The sequence below is a fragment of the Hydra vulgaris genome, chromosome 03 (assembly GCF_038396675.1).
Source record: "Hydra vulgaris chromosome 03, alternate assembly HydraT2T_AEP".
NCBI classification, from domain to species: domain Eukaryota; kingdom Metazoa; phylum Cnidaria; class Hydrozoa; order Anthoathecata; family Hydridae; genus Hydra; species Hydra vulgaris.
This window is the reverse complement of record NC_088922.1, coordinates 60,432,015-60,447,192: the sequence shown is the minus strand read 5'-3', so window position 1 is coordinate 60,447,192 and position 15,178 is coordinate 60,432,015. Positions and strand designations below refer to the sequence as shown.

At 27.9% G+C, this 15,178-nt stretch overlaps 1 protein-coding gene across 1 annotated transcript in view; it reads left to right on the top strand.

Moving 5' to 3' along the window:
* The window catches only part of LOC100207796 (uncharacterized), a 37,081-nt gene that overhangs the window by 4,886 nt on the left and 17,017 nt on the right, over positions 1–15,178 (top strand). The window contains exons 4-16 of the mRNA XM_065793871.1: positions 4,478–4,551; positions 4,712–4,781; positions 4,907–4,990; positions 6,135–6,182; positions 7,278–7,338; positions 7,793–7,845; positions 8,420–8,493; positions 8,618–8,687; positions 14,102–14,188; positions 14,357–14,419; positions 14,527–14,587; positions 14,762–14,814; positions 15,061–15,134. Coding sequence (XP_065649943.1) covers positions 4,478–4,551; positions 4,712–4,781; positions 4,907–4,990; positions 6,135–6,182; positions 7,278–7,338; positions 7,793–7,845; positions 8,420–8,493; positions 8,618–8,687; positions 14,102–14,188; positions 14,357–14,419; positions 14,527–14,587; positions 14,762–14,814; positions 15,061–15,134 — 872 coding nt within the window. The remainder of the gene's footprint in view (positions 1–4,477; positions 4,552–4,711; positions 4,782–4,906; positions 4,991–6,134; positions 6,183–7,277; positions 7,339–7,792; positions 7,846–8,419; positions 8,494–8,617; positions 8,688–14,101; positions 14,189–14,356; positions 14,420–14,526; positions 14,588–14,761; positions 14,815–15,060; positions 15,135–15,178) is intronic.

Genomic DNA, 15,178 nt, shown 5'->3' with positions numbered 1-15,178 from the left:
CATGCCAAACCCTCAGTCGATTTAGCAGCACATTCCCTTGTAGCAGCAGGCTGTAAGAGAGTTGATGCATGTACTGGAGCCAATAAATATTCCTCATGTTTAAAGTTTCCAATGATAAGAGCTCAAGGAGCCATGAGTCTTGTCTACCGTAGACAGTCTACGGGGCACCAAATGTGTAGCGATACCATTTTCTACACTAATACAATCTTTTATTTATCTACTAATCCTAACTAATATGAGAGATTTGTTGTAGTCATTTATAATAGTCATTTGCAATGACATTGTATTTTTCTTATCCAAACAGTAAAAGATTGTTATAGAAATTGCTAAAAATAACTTTATCGTTGTTTACTAAACTTTTATCATAGGCTATGATCATAAAAAAAAAAAACTTTCATTAGTATTAGCTATGATTCATAGCTAATACTAATGAAAGCATTTAAGAAGCTTTGCTGACTTATTTCCAAAGGTATTAAAACAAAGGACATATTTTGTTGACCTCCCTTTGATAATAAAAGTCACTGCATAAGAGCATGTTTAAATGTCCTTAAGAGGTCCTCTTTCTTTCACCAGGTTCATTAATATATTACAAATGTTGTTGTGTTATAAATTTCCATTACTTTCTCTTTTCAAGAAATACTACCATGGTTGCTGCTCAAGTGAGTTACCATCACTTATTCCATAAACCAAAACTCAATCTTGAACTCAACACTTACAATCTTATCTAATCTCTCTTATTATTTCGTAACCTCTCATGTTGTCTGTTGAACATTATTTCCAAGTATTTGTACACCTGTCTCTCATTTTTCTCTCAAAAAAGAACAAGAAAAATATATATGAATATATAAGAAATATATCTGTAAGTAAAATGTCACAGAATAATACATTATTACAAACTTTTTACTTCTGCTTCATCGACATCAACTTTATTGGTTTCTGATTTGTTGCCATTAACTTATTTAGACGGATCTTTAAAATTAATGGTGGTTTTTTAAAATGACTTTGTCTAGAGCAACAGTGCCATCATTCTTTTTATTTATAGGTCAAAATGATGTAAAACTCCTGCCTAACCATTATAGATAAAAGATAGCTATTGAGAAAACTAAAGTGGCTTACAACATCCCAAATGGTCTTGTCCTTATTTTCCTGATCTAGTAATAAAGGTGGTCTTCAGCTGTATGCACCGAGTTAAACTTAGATAACTTTTTAATAAAGTTGTTCAAAAAGATCAAATGGATACTTGCATTTAATATTGAGATCAACGCCGGCTCGTGGCGTATGCGAAATGTGCAAAACATACCGGCGGCAAATTTTAGGATCAACATGAAAAATTGCCAAAAATTCATCGTTCTGATAAAATTTGATCATTACTGAGGTCGGCAATTTATTATTGCACAATTAAAAAATGCTCATAAGCTGGGTCTGATTGAAATGTTACTTGCAACCATATCAATGAAAAAATGCATTTTATTAGTGTTTCTAGGTCATTAGCTTTTGCTAATGATTTGTACCAAAGTTTAAATTTTTTACGAAATTTAAAAAACAAAAGATTTTCATTAAAAAAAAACTTTAAATGAAGTTCTCCCGACCAAAATTTAAAAAAAATTTCTATGAATGGACCAAATGTGAATTAAAAGTTTATTGATATATGCAATGATGAGTTAAGTGAAAAGGTTAATTTTTTGAAATGAGATCGTTTAGCCCACATGTTGCAAATGGTGCCTATCAAGGAGGTCATATAAATTTAAAAAGTAATGTTAATGTAGTGCGAAGAAGTTTTTATAAACTTTTTCATCTTTTCTACCTGCAGGACTATCAGTCCTACATATTGGGCAGATTATCAAATTATTTCCAGAAGTGATACATTACTTAAAAAATATTGAGTAAAAAGATGGTATGAAAATGTATATGTATATAAAGAACTATGAATATTTATGGTAATATGAAGTTGTATGTCAATTACCTAATAATGACAAAAAAGATTTTGAGAAGGGTAATATTTAAAATTTTTATTATCTCAAATATGTTTGTTCTTTTAGTAGTCTCAGAGATGCATTAAAAGTATTTAATAAAAAGTTATTTGTATAAATATAAATTAACAACAATGATAAAATGTGCAACACAAACCGTGGACACAAGATTTTTTGGTTTTTTTAGACAAGACACTTTCAGACATTGTAAAAATTCCAAATTGATGTAGAATATGCTTACATTAATTGAGAATGTTTTGCGAAAAATTGTAATTATTGGAACCTGGTAACAAAATTACCCAAAAAAGTTTGCAGACTCATTGTAAATATGAGGGTAATGTGTTATTAATTTATTACTTATGGTAACTTCGGAATTACTTTCCACAATTAGAAAGAACAAAATAGTAAGCAATTTTTTAAAAATGATTTTTTTAACCCATAAAACAGACTCATCACAAATGCGAGGGTAATTAGTTGTTAAAATATTTTAATTTATTACCTTATACTAAGTTAAAATTCATTGACAGGTTTTAGATTTCATTTAATAATCTTTTAGTGTTTAAAAGTTATGACTTTGTAAAGTTTATGATCCCCTTATTTCAGGAAGGGTGGAAAATTCATATATTCAAAACTTTTAAAAAACTGAAAGATTGTTAGGTAAAATTTAAAATCAGTTAAAGAATTTAAGTCTAGTGTAAGATAATAAACAATGACATCGCAAATGGTAGGCCCTTTTTTCTAACCGATAAAGATAACAAAGATAAGAAGAAATAAGAAAAAAGGAAAAGAAAAAATTTATAAATTAAACGAAAAATAAAATCAACTAAAAAGAAGTATAAATAAATGTTTTAAAAGAAGGAAAGAAAAAGTAATATCTGAAAGAAAATTAGTAAAGAAGTATTTAAAATATAAGTTAAAAAAGTTAATAAGTGAAATAAATAAAAAGAATGGAAAAGAAATAACAAAAACTATTTATACATCGAAAAAAGAATATTAAATCAAGATTTTATTATTTTTTCATATATTTCTTTAGTTTTATTTCATATATTTTTTAGGATTTTTTATTTACGATTTATTTTTTAGTTATGCTGTTATGCAGTCTCATAGAAATGATTTTTCTTTAGTTTTTTTGCGTATAAAATTTTACCTTTTATTTTTTGTTAGTAATTTATTGTTTTATTTTTTAGTTTAGTTTTGTTTTATTTTTTAGTAGTTTATTTTCATTTTTTGTTTTATTAGTTATTTTTAAATAGTAATATATAATTTTTTATACAGTTATGTATTATTTGTTTTTATTTTCATTTTAGCCATTTATTATATATGTTTTAATATACGTGTATTATTATTATTTTGTTTCTCTTTATTTTTATTGTTTTTAATTTTTAATTTTATTTTGTCGTGCTTTTGTTGTTGTTTTTTTTCAATTTTTTTTTTTTTTTGCCAAAAGTATACAAGGTAATTTTTTGTTTTGTTTGTAATGTTTGTTTGTAATGATTTTCTCGGTGTTTTTCTGTTTATATTTTATTTATTTATTTATTCATATTATTTGCAATATATTTTGGTTAATATATTATAAGAACTATAGTTAATACATTTACGAAATCTTTATAATTTTTTTAGCAATTGTCGTTTTTATGTCATCGTTAGTTGTTACGTTTTGTCAGTTTATTACTGTTTGTAACTGTAACTTTGTATGTATAAACGATTGATGTATGGAAAGTTATACCAATTTATTTAAATTATTATAATTACTATATTATTATTATTACTATTGTTAAAATAATATGTTATTATTATTACTATTATTATTATTATTTATTATTACTATTATTATTATTATTATTATTATTATTTATTATTACTACTATTACTTTTATTATTATTTATTATTATTATTATAAATATTATTATTATAAATATTATTTTTATTATTATTACCATTAGTATTTTAATCATTGTCATTAGGTGTTTACTTTATATTAGTAGTTTATACTACTTGTAAACAACCTTGAAATGTAATACCAAATATTTCAGAAATATATTGATTAATTGATTGAATATATTCAAAATTTTATTGATTGTTTACCCTTACAATTCGGGTTGGTGCTGCAAGCATTTTGGGGTATTTTTATTCACATGCCCCAATCACCACATTTTTTTGCAAAACATTCTCATTTGATAATATTAATTTAATAATACTTAAATTTTAGCATGAACATACTAAAATTTAAGTTTTCACAATGCTTGAATATGCCATATCCGAAACATCAAAAAATCCTGTGTCTGCCCCTGATAAATTAAATGTGCTGACTAAGTGTATTATGTACGTACTAAGTGTATTATGTAAAAAAAAAATCATTGTATAAATTTTGAAGTAATAATAAATATTTTCATACAATAGAGTAGTTGTGCCACAGATACTTATTATAAATATATAAACTTATATAAATATATCCATATATTTATTAATTATCAAGTATATAAATATATCAACTTGTTTATTTTAGAGTTGAGCGATTCTCTTGAAAGTTCAAAGGAGTTTGTTGAACTTAGTTCAAAGTTTGTGCTTGCGTCAGCTGTTGTAAGTTTTTTTTTAGTGGTTCATAATCTTGCACAAATAGTTGTAGTTTAAGTTAAATTATATTTAAAAGGTTAAAAATTTTGATAATGTTTTGTTGAGTTTTATAAACATTTGAATATATGTTGTGCATAATATTTTCAATTGTATATTTTATCAATAGGATACTGAACTTCCAAAAGATAAAAAGTATGATTTAGATGGAAAGTATGTTCCGAAAATAATATTTTTAAGTAAGTAGCTATAATTTACTAAGTTTAAGGGTATTTATTTATGTTTAAATGTTTGAAAGGTTTTTAAATGTTTTTTAGGTCTTTAAGATTCTGTGAAATATCTATTCAAAGTAATTTTTTTTTAGATAATGGTGTTGTGTTAAGCGATATTGTCAATGAAGATGCTAAAAGTAATAAAGCAAAATATTTCTACAAAAAAGCTGAACATGGTTTGTTTTTATTTATCTTTTGAGGATTTATATATTGTGAGGAATATTTAAGAAAAAATTTAAATATTTGATTATTTAAATTTTTTAAATAATTAAATGCCGTTTTTATTAAGCTTGATATTTTAATTTTATTAAAAATAAAATATTAAAAATTTGAAGTTTGAACTTTGAGCTGTACTTTCATACATAATCGAGTAGGAGATCCTTGCTTATAATCGAGTAGGAGATCCTTGCTTATAATCGAGTAGGAGATCCTTGCTTATAATCGAGTAGGAGATCCTTGCTTATAGCTTATGAAATACACAAAAGTACAACATTCTCTATATAGAGTTAGCTAACAGAGTTGATTACAACTCTGCTTAAAACCTACAAATGATCAGCTATTAATTGGTTACTACTCTCTTTATAACCTATATATTATCAGCAATAAATATTGCTATAGTTAATTTTGCTTTATTATTTTGATTAAATTTATTCTGATTACAAATCACCAAAACATTTGCAACTCACCCAGTTTAATTATTTCAACAACTTTTATCATGTTTGTCTTTGTTAATTTATTTTAAATAAATGGAATAATATTATAAAGAACTATTTAAATGCTGCATTCAAAGAAGACTGTGTTCTACAACTTAAATAACTTAGTTATAAAATCTATAATCAAGCAAGGCAAAAATATTAGATAATAATTGTAGAGATATAACCAGTCAAATATTCTTTTTATAGTTTTTAAAAAATTTTTTGTCATATGATAAATGCAAGTATAAAACTTGATATCTACTTATTTTGGTTTTACTGCATAAAGTATAGTATTATTTCATTGAACCCATCTAGGTGCTCTTTTATTCGTGCTATCCACTGTATATATTATATACCTGTTAGATATAGTCAGTCTGTAATCAATGCTGTCAGGCGCGCAGTAGGTTTTCAACCATATTCAGGTTCATAAGATTAGAAAACTATACACTATGGTTATGTTTACAAATAATTTTTACACAAATTATCTAGCAGATAAAAAAAAAAAAATTCAGGAGACATTTGTTCTTTCTAAATGGACAAAGAAATGAACAAAAATAAGAAAATGAAGAAAGTTTGTTTTTAGTAAAGTTTGTTATAAATTTTAAATTCTATAATTTTTTTACAGTTGTTAAGAGCATGAACAAGGCTTTGGAAAAAGGGGAACTACATAATGGTAAGTGTATTAACCTAACCATGATGGATTTTACGGTTAGTTTTTATTGAGTCATCTGAACTTGTATGTATTAAAAAAAATTAATTAAATGCTTAAACTGCATTTAATAAAAAGTTTTTCTAATATTAGGAATATTCTATCTTATATATGCCTGGATTGTTATTGTTCAATCCTTTTTTAGAAAAAAAATTTGTTAAAATTTTTAAAAAATTTTAACTTTTAACTTTTTTACAAAAATTTTATAAAAAATTAGAAATTTAGAAACTTTGAAATTCAAACTGTTTTGATTTGTGGTTCTTTAGCTTCTTGGCTTTCTTCGAATGTGAGGACAATGAGTTAATGAAATACATTATTTTAAAAATATTTTCAAGCATATTATACTAAACTGAAATACATCAGCAGGTTTTAAATTTCATTTAATAATCTTATAGTGTACAAAAATTATGAACATGTGAAGTTACAACCCCCTTTTAAACAATATAATTATGAACATGTGAAGTTACAACCTCCTTTTAAACATTAAAAGATTACTAACTGAAGCTCAAAACCTGTTGATAAACTTTTGGTATAATCTGCTGAAAACTTTATTAAATCATCAACATAAAAGTATAATAACTTTATTTATTTATTAAGTATATTATTTAGTTAATAATCTTAATAAAGTATAAGTTAAGTAATTAATTTGTTAACACAAAACTTTATTAACTCATTGCTCTTACATTAGGGGTAGGGGGCCAAGTTTTTTGGGTATTTTTGTTCCCAGGCTCCAATCACAACAATTTTTTACTATTCTTATACTATTTAAATTATTAATATTTTAATACTCTAATTTGGCATAAGCATGAACATACTTGAATTATCTTGAGTCAATATTGATCGTAGATCAACATTGACTCAAGATTGACTTAGCATAATTATTTTGAACTATTTAGCATAATTAATTAAATAAAATGTATACTATAAGAAAAGACTCTTTTTATTTATGAATTTGTAAATTTTAATTAAAAATTTTTATCTATAAGTTATAATTTGTGAGTTATATGTATATGTACAATTTTTTAAAGTTTTTTTTTAATAACTTTATTACTTCCAAAGGATTTGGAACTGATTACGTTTGGTATGATTGGGAGAGTGGTTTAAAAGCTTCAAAGGAACAGTGAGTTATTTTAAATTATAATATTATTATTTGTTGTTGCTACTTTTTACGCAATTTTTCATAAATTTAAGTTAAAAAGTGAGGTCATATGCATTAAGCAATAGTTATGAAACCAAATTAGTGACAGATAATGCAAACAAAAAATAAATAAGCCAATAAAAAATAAAATAAAAACTAACAAACAAAAGGCAAATCAAAAAGAAACATATTTGTCATTTTATTTTATCATTTGGATGATTAATATATAAAAATTTAAAACTATAATAGAAATAAAAATTTAAAAATAATAAATTGTAATAATTCAAGCAAATAATAAAATAATATATATATATATATATATATATATATATATATATATATATATATATATATATATATATATATATATATATGTATATATATAGTTTAATATTTTATAAACATTTAAGTTATTTTTTTAAATTAATTATTTTAGTTCCAAACCAATACTTGCAATTTTTCATCAAGATTGGTGCAGTGCTTGCCAACGTAAATAAATACTTTTTTTATTATGCGTAATCTTTTTATGTTGAATATTTGTTTTATTTTTAAGTTGATTATTTGTTAAATCGTCATTGTGGTTTATATTTTTAAGTTGATTATTTGTTAAATTGTAATTGTGGTTTATATTGATTGTTATGTAATGTATTTGTTATGTTAAGTAATATCTAATTTAAAGCTTCTATAATAAATTGTTTGTGATGTTTAAATGATAATTACAAAATCTAAATGCTAGTAAACCCTTTGATATATTCAAACTCACCTTAGTACATATTATAATAAAGCATTTCATGGAAGTTTTAAAACCTATTAAAACTGTTATGTTTATATAAAATATATATAAAAAATTTAAATTTCTACTGATCATTTTACCAATCATCTTACCAATCATTTTGCTGATCATATCACTAATCATACTACCAATCATTCTACTGGTCATATCTTTATATCTTTGCTTCTTTTTTATCTTTGGCGATGGATCTTTACTTAGATCTTTATAGATCTAAGCAAAGATTTAAATATAAGAAATTATATTTATCTAAATTTTGTTCAAATCTTTAAGGTTTAAAACCAAAGTTTGCGGAATCTGATGAAATCAAACAATTGGCTGGTGAATTTATAATGATAAACACTGATGTAAGAAGATATTGTAATTTTTTTGTTTTATTTTGTTTAACTAGTTTATTTTCTATTATTTAGCTTGTTTGAAGTTAATTTTTTGAAGCAGAATTAAAAAATAAAATAAATTTGAACTTTTCAGTCAGAAGAAGTTGTCAAAGCAGAGAAATATAAAGCTGATGGTGAATACTATCCCAAAGTTATTTTCTTAGGTAAACTTTATTGCGATTAAAGTATAATTTTACATATTGCTTATATTTTATATATTAAACATGCTGCTTGTTTTTTCTTTTTCTTAAATGATAGCTTATAAGATTTAAAGGTTAACTTTTCATTTTTGGGAAAAAAAATCTTGTTTTTAAAAGCATTTAGAAGAAGCCATTTTTGTCATGTAATTAAAACAACAGCAACATGTTAAGATAAAATGTGTAACAACTTGATGAAATAATAAATGTGTAACAATTTGATGAACAACTCATTCTATTCTCTCCTAATGAGGGTACAGCTCTAAAACTCAGTTTTATGGTTATGAGGCCGGCTAGTAGTCAGGTTTCCTGAACTCTGTCGTAGCTCTCAAAGTGTTAACAGTGCCATGTTGCGCATGGATGGTGTCCCTGTTTGTACTTTTGGTGTGCATTGCGGAGGCCACATTTGGATCCCTTTGATACGGTTTAGGGTTAATTAATAGTAATGAGGCAATTGCTTGGGCTTTGAAACAGTGTACTGAGTACTGTCTATGCTTTGAGTAAAGTTCTTTAACAAATTTAAAAATGAACAAAGTACAAAAAACTATAAAACACAAAAAACCATCATCATCACCAAATTCTCTAAACCTATTATTCACTAATGTTTGTGGTCTTCAAAGTAATTTTTCTTCTGTTGAGTCTTATCTCTTGCAAAGTTCACCAGACCTACTTGCTCTTTGTGAGACTAATTTGAGTTCAACTGTCTCATCTTGTGATCTTAGTGTTAATGTGTATCTTCCTTTAATTTTTAAAGACTCTAATAGTCACATGCTTGGCCTGGGCATTTACATTTGTAAGAATTCACTCATTTGTCGGGAAACTAGGTTTGAATCCAAAGACTATTCTTTTATGTGCTTTCGTTTAGCATTACTTCACTCTATGTCTTCCTCTTTGTTCTATATTGCTCTCCTTCATCTCAAGACTGCAATTTTTTCGATGTTATTTCTGATCAAATTGATCAAGCCCTTCCTCTTTATCCATCAGCCAATATTGTTGTTGATGGTGATTTTAGTACTCATTGTACTGAATGGCTTGGCTCTAGTGTAAGTGACTCTGCAGGTGTTAAAGCCCACAACTTTTGCCTTTTTCAATCCCAAACTCAAATAGTCAACTTTCCAACTTGCTTTCCAGACAACCCGAATCATTTGCCTTCTCTACTCGACTTACTACTGTGATCAAAAAGTAAGGTGAATTTTTAATTTAAACTTCCCGCCTTATTCGAATCGTCCAATCTTTTTTATTTTTAAGTTGGTAGGAATGTCATTAACATTTGCGCCAAATTACATGTCAAACTCATAATTATTTTTTTTTGTTTACGTTTGTTTCTGAAGTACCAAAAGTGCATTTGGCGATTTTCACGATGTCTAATTTTGTTGAGCAAAGAAGTGCTATTAAATTTTGTTTGCGGAATGATATTTCTGCTGCTGAAACGTATCGAATGTTGCAAAAGGCCTTCTGTGAAGAGACTATGTCTCAAAAAAATGTTTACAAGTGGTACAAAGACTTCAAAGAAGGCCGAGAATGTGTTGATGACTTGGAACGCTCCAGACGACCATCGACATTGATTGATGATCGCCACATCAACAAAATCAAAGAATTGGTGCTTGCAAATCGTCGGTTAACCATTCGAGACCTTGTTGGCATGGTTGGAATATCATTTGGGTTGGTGCAAGCGATTTTGAAGGATCATTTGGGCCTCAGAAGACTCAAATCACGTTTGGTGCCGAAATTTCTCAATTTCTTTGAAAAAGAGCGTTGCGTTAAAACGTGTGAAGCAATGCTTTCTGACTATCAAGACGTCTACAAACAAATTATTACTGGCGATGAGACTTGGGTCTACGCATACGACCCTGAAACAACCGACCAATCGAGTGAATACCGTGAAAAAGGCGAGCCGAGACTGAAGCAACCACGTCAAAGTCGCTCAAAAATCAATGTCATGTTGACTGTTTTCTTTGATTATTGTGGTGTCGTGCACTACGAATTCCTTCCAACTGGCCAAACTGTCAACAAGGAATATTATTTAAGCGTTATGCGACGTTTGCGTGAAGCTATTCGCAAAAAGAGACCGGAATTAATTTATAGTTTTTGCCAAAAACTCTACCCATGTTGCTCCACAACCACCGTATTCGCCCGACTTAGCACCATGTGACTTCTGGATGTTCCCAAAGCTCAAGAGACCACTCCGGGGAAATCGTTTTGAGTCCATTGAAGAGATCCAACGTGAATCGGCACGCGCATTGAAGGCTATCCCTACCGAGGACTTTTCGGCATGCTTCGAAGACTGGAAAAAACGTTGGCAAAAGTGCATTGGGGCCAGGGGGGATTATTTTGAGGGGGATGATACAGATTTGGAAGAATAAATAAAGATTTTTCATTTTATAAAAAAATTCACCTTACTTTTTGATCACAGTAGTATGTCTTGTTTCTGATCCTAGTCAGTGCTCAGTTTCTCCACATTCACCCTTAGGTGCTTCTGATCATGGTTTGATCTCTCTCATGGTCTTATCTCATTCTCCTTCATCATCAGAATCTCCCTATTATCGTACCTCTGACAACTACCTTAAAGCTGACTGGGACTCTTTCTGTTATTTTCTTCATGATATCCCTCGGGTAGAAATCATTCATCTTCCTGCTGACAAATGTGCTTCTTACATAACTTTGTGGGTTCAGGCTGGCATGGAATCTTTTATTCCCTCTCGATGATTCCAAGTCAAGCCTCACTCTTCTCTATAGTTTTCCTCACATTGTGCAGGTGCGATTGTCAATCAAAACCGTTACTTCCATATCTATCAGCAAAACAATTCTCCAGAAAACAGACGTCTGTTTATTACAACTAGAAACCATTGTGAAAAGATTTTGTCTAATGCCAAAGCCCGCTATATTCAGGTCATGAAATCTCGTATTTCATCACAAAAATTAGGCTCTCGTTACTTCTAGAGAATCTTTAATAGTAGCAATAATAAGGGCAAATCTGTTATTCCACCTCTCCTGTAAGGTTCAGACTTTGTCACCTCACTTAAAGACAAAGCTGAGTTGTTTACTAAGAACTTTTCATCAATATCATCTCTTGATTCCACTAGTTGCGTTCTACCTGATGTAGGCGTCAAACAGGTGGATCGATTGCTTGACATTCATATCACTCCAGCTTCTGTATTTAAAGTGATTTCCTTCTTAGACTTTTTTACAGCTTGTGGTCCAGACAACATACCTGTCATAGTCTTGCAGAAGTGTTCTCTGGAGCTGTCGTCTATACTTTCAAAACTATTCAACAAGTGCTTATCAGAGTCATAATTTTTGAAGATAAGGATAACAGATGCCGCTTTCCTGCTGGAAAACGGCATCTGTTATCCTTATCTTCAAAAATTCTGGAGAGCAATCTGTCTCGACTAACTACCGTCCCAGTAGCCTTTTTTCTAAGGATGATAAGCAAGGTTTTAGAATCTTTAATTAACATACACTTAATCTCTCATCTTGAATCTAATAACTTACTTTCTGATCATCAATATGGATTTCGATCTTGTTATTCTACAGCTGATTTGCTAACAGTAATAACCGATAGGTTTTATCGTGCATTAGATATAGGTGGAGAGGTTAAGGCCATCGCTCTTGACATTTCTAAAGCTTTTAATAAGGTTTGGCATGCTGGTCTTTAGGGTAATTCGAAAAACAATTTTTTTTGAAATTGTCTGCTGCCACCCCCTAAATGTGTTCTATGTAATAAATTAATACTAAATTTAAAAAATTTTCGAGCAAAAAAAAGTTTTAGGGGTCGCTCAAGACCCTTAAACATCAGACGGGTCCCTAATATTTTGAAACAAAAAGTTCTTCAAAAGCATATCATGTTGGGTCTCAAAAGAAGTGAAATTTTAAAAATAATAATCAATGTTTGAATCACCCTACTGGTCTACCCTTTTTAATTTACATTAACGATCTTCCAGATATTCTCACATCTAAGGTGGCATTGTTTGCTGATGATACTACCATTTAATCTTGTCGTGATAAGAGGCCAACACTCTCTGCTTGCTTGGAGGGGGCATTTGAGCTTGAAAATGATCTCACTTTTGCTACAGCATGGGGCTCACAGTGGCTGGTGAACTTCAATTCAGATAAAACTCAATTTTTTTGATCCAATCATTATCGCAATAATTTAGATCTTCCTATATTTATCAACAGTAATGTACTCGATGAATCATCTACCCTTCATCATCTAAGATTAACTCTTCCGACCTTTCTTGGAAACCATATATCAAATTTGTTGCAAAATTAGCATCTGCTAAGGTTGCATCTCTTTATCAAGCTTGACACTTTCTTACAATGGATTTTATTCTCTTTCTCTATAAATCTCGAATCCGGCCTTGTATGGAATACTGTTGCCATATCTAGGACAGATCTTCTAATGATGCCCTTTTTCTTTTAGACAAGGTGCAAAAATGCATTGTGAGCATAGTTGGACCTGCCTTGCAGCCAACCTCCAACCATTATCACATCGTCATAATGTTGCTTCTCTTTCTCTTTTCTAAAAATACTATAATGGGCACTGCTCTAAAGAGCTAGCGTCTCTTGTGCCATCTACTAAAATTCATTCTCGTGTTACTCGTCACTTAGTTAAATGTCATCCTTTTTCTGTGACTGTTCCTAAAGTGCTCCAAAAACTCTTATTTGTCTAGTTTTTTTCCTCGAACATCAGTTGTGTGGAATTTGCTTCCTTTATCTTGCTTTCCTGATTCATATAATTTGCAATCTTTTAAGTCTGTCAATCATTATCTTGCTCTACAATCTTCATCTTTTCTCTTGCAGTAACTTCCATTTCTAATTAGTGGTTGCTTGCTGCCTTGTTTAGAGTGAAAATGTTAAAAAGAAAAATAATAATTAGTTTTACACCTTTTTTTTTTTTTTCACTTTTACATAAGTATATATAGTAAATCACAAAAAAAATTAGTAAAATATGAGTGTTAAATTGACGATCACTGAACAACAAAAATCGAATTACATTTTCTTTTAATTATTTTCATTATACACATTGATAATGACTTAACTTATTTCTTCTTTTGGTGTAAGTTGCTTTTAATTTTAACTTTCAATTTTAATACACATCTTTTTCCTGACTTAATTTACAGTTTTTTAAGTCTTCTGTCTGCAGTTTTCTGGCTTCCAACTTAAACAGTGATTGCTTGCAGGTTTTTTGGGAGTGAGTCTTATTTATTGATGACTCCCTTGTTGTCTCAAATATAATTATGATATATATTTTTATCATTTTTTTTCATTATTTTGGTCAACGATTTTACTTGTAATAAAAGTATCGACTCTGCTTAAATTTAAATAATTTTGAATAGTTTTGTAGAGATTATGTTTATATTTTCATTATTTTGCTTTTATAGATGAAGAAGGTGAGCACTACAAGGGAGAATGGAATCATGGAACTAAACATCCTCATGTTTTACATTACTATGACAGTGGGGTTGAAAGTAAGTTTTATTTCACGACACCATTAAACGTTTGCGGAAAATTAAAGTCAATAAATTATGAACTTGTTCACATTTACAACAATTATGTCTAAATGTGAACAAGTAACTATGTAAACTATTTATAATGTATTGATTAGTTATAAAAGTTTATATTTTCAAATTATTTAGTTGCTGCATCAATGTCACGAATATTGGCAAATCGATCAGAACTTAATAAAATTGAAGATAATGGTATAAAAATATTTAATTTAATTTAAAAGGAGATTTCAAATATACATTTATAATTATTTTTGAAATTAAAAAAATTATAATAATAATAATTATTTACATTTTTATAGGTTTTGGAAAACATCTTAGATTTGTAAAATATGAAGACGGAAAAAAAATGGCAAAAGAACAGTGAGATTTTGCAATGATATTTTTTTAAATTTTTGATTTTTGTTAAAAAAAATTCTCAAAAGTTTTTTTTACAAAAAAGTTTATTTTAATTTGAAAAATAAGAAAAGGAAAGTTTTTTTCTCAAAAATATTTGTATTCAATTAATATTACTTTAAAAGGTTAAAATTTATTTAGAGGAAAACCAATGATGCTGATCATTCATAAATCTTACTGTGGTGCATGTCAAGGTATTAAGCATTTATGAAAGTTTAGTTTCATAAATGCTTAATAAACAAACATAATGAAAGTTTTTAAAAAAAACACTTTCATTATGTTTGTTTTAAAACTTTGTTTTTATAAGGTGTTGATAGTTTTTATAAAATATAACTGTCCTCATTATTAAAAATATATTTTATTTTTTTTGTGCTGTCATTTTAAATAAAATTTTTATTATTAAATGAATTGCTGTAATAATTAATAAAAATATTTTTTAGCTCTGAAACCAAAAGTTCGATCAGATCCTGAAATTGCAGAGCTTAGTACACATTTTATTATGGTCAATTGCAATGTGGGTTTATTAAATATTTTTATTTTTAATAAATTATAAATTTG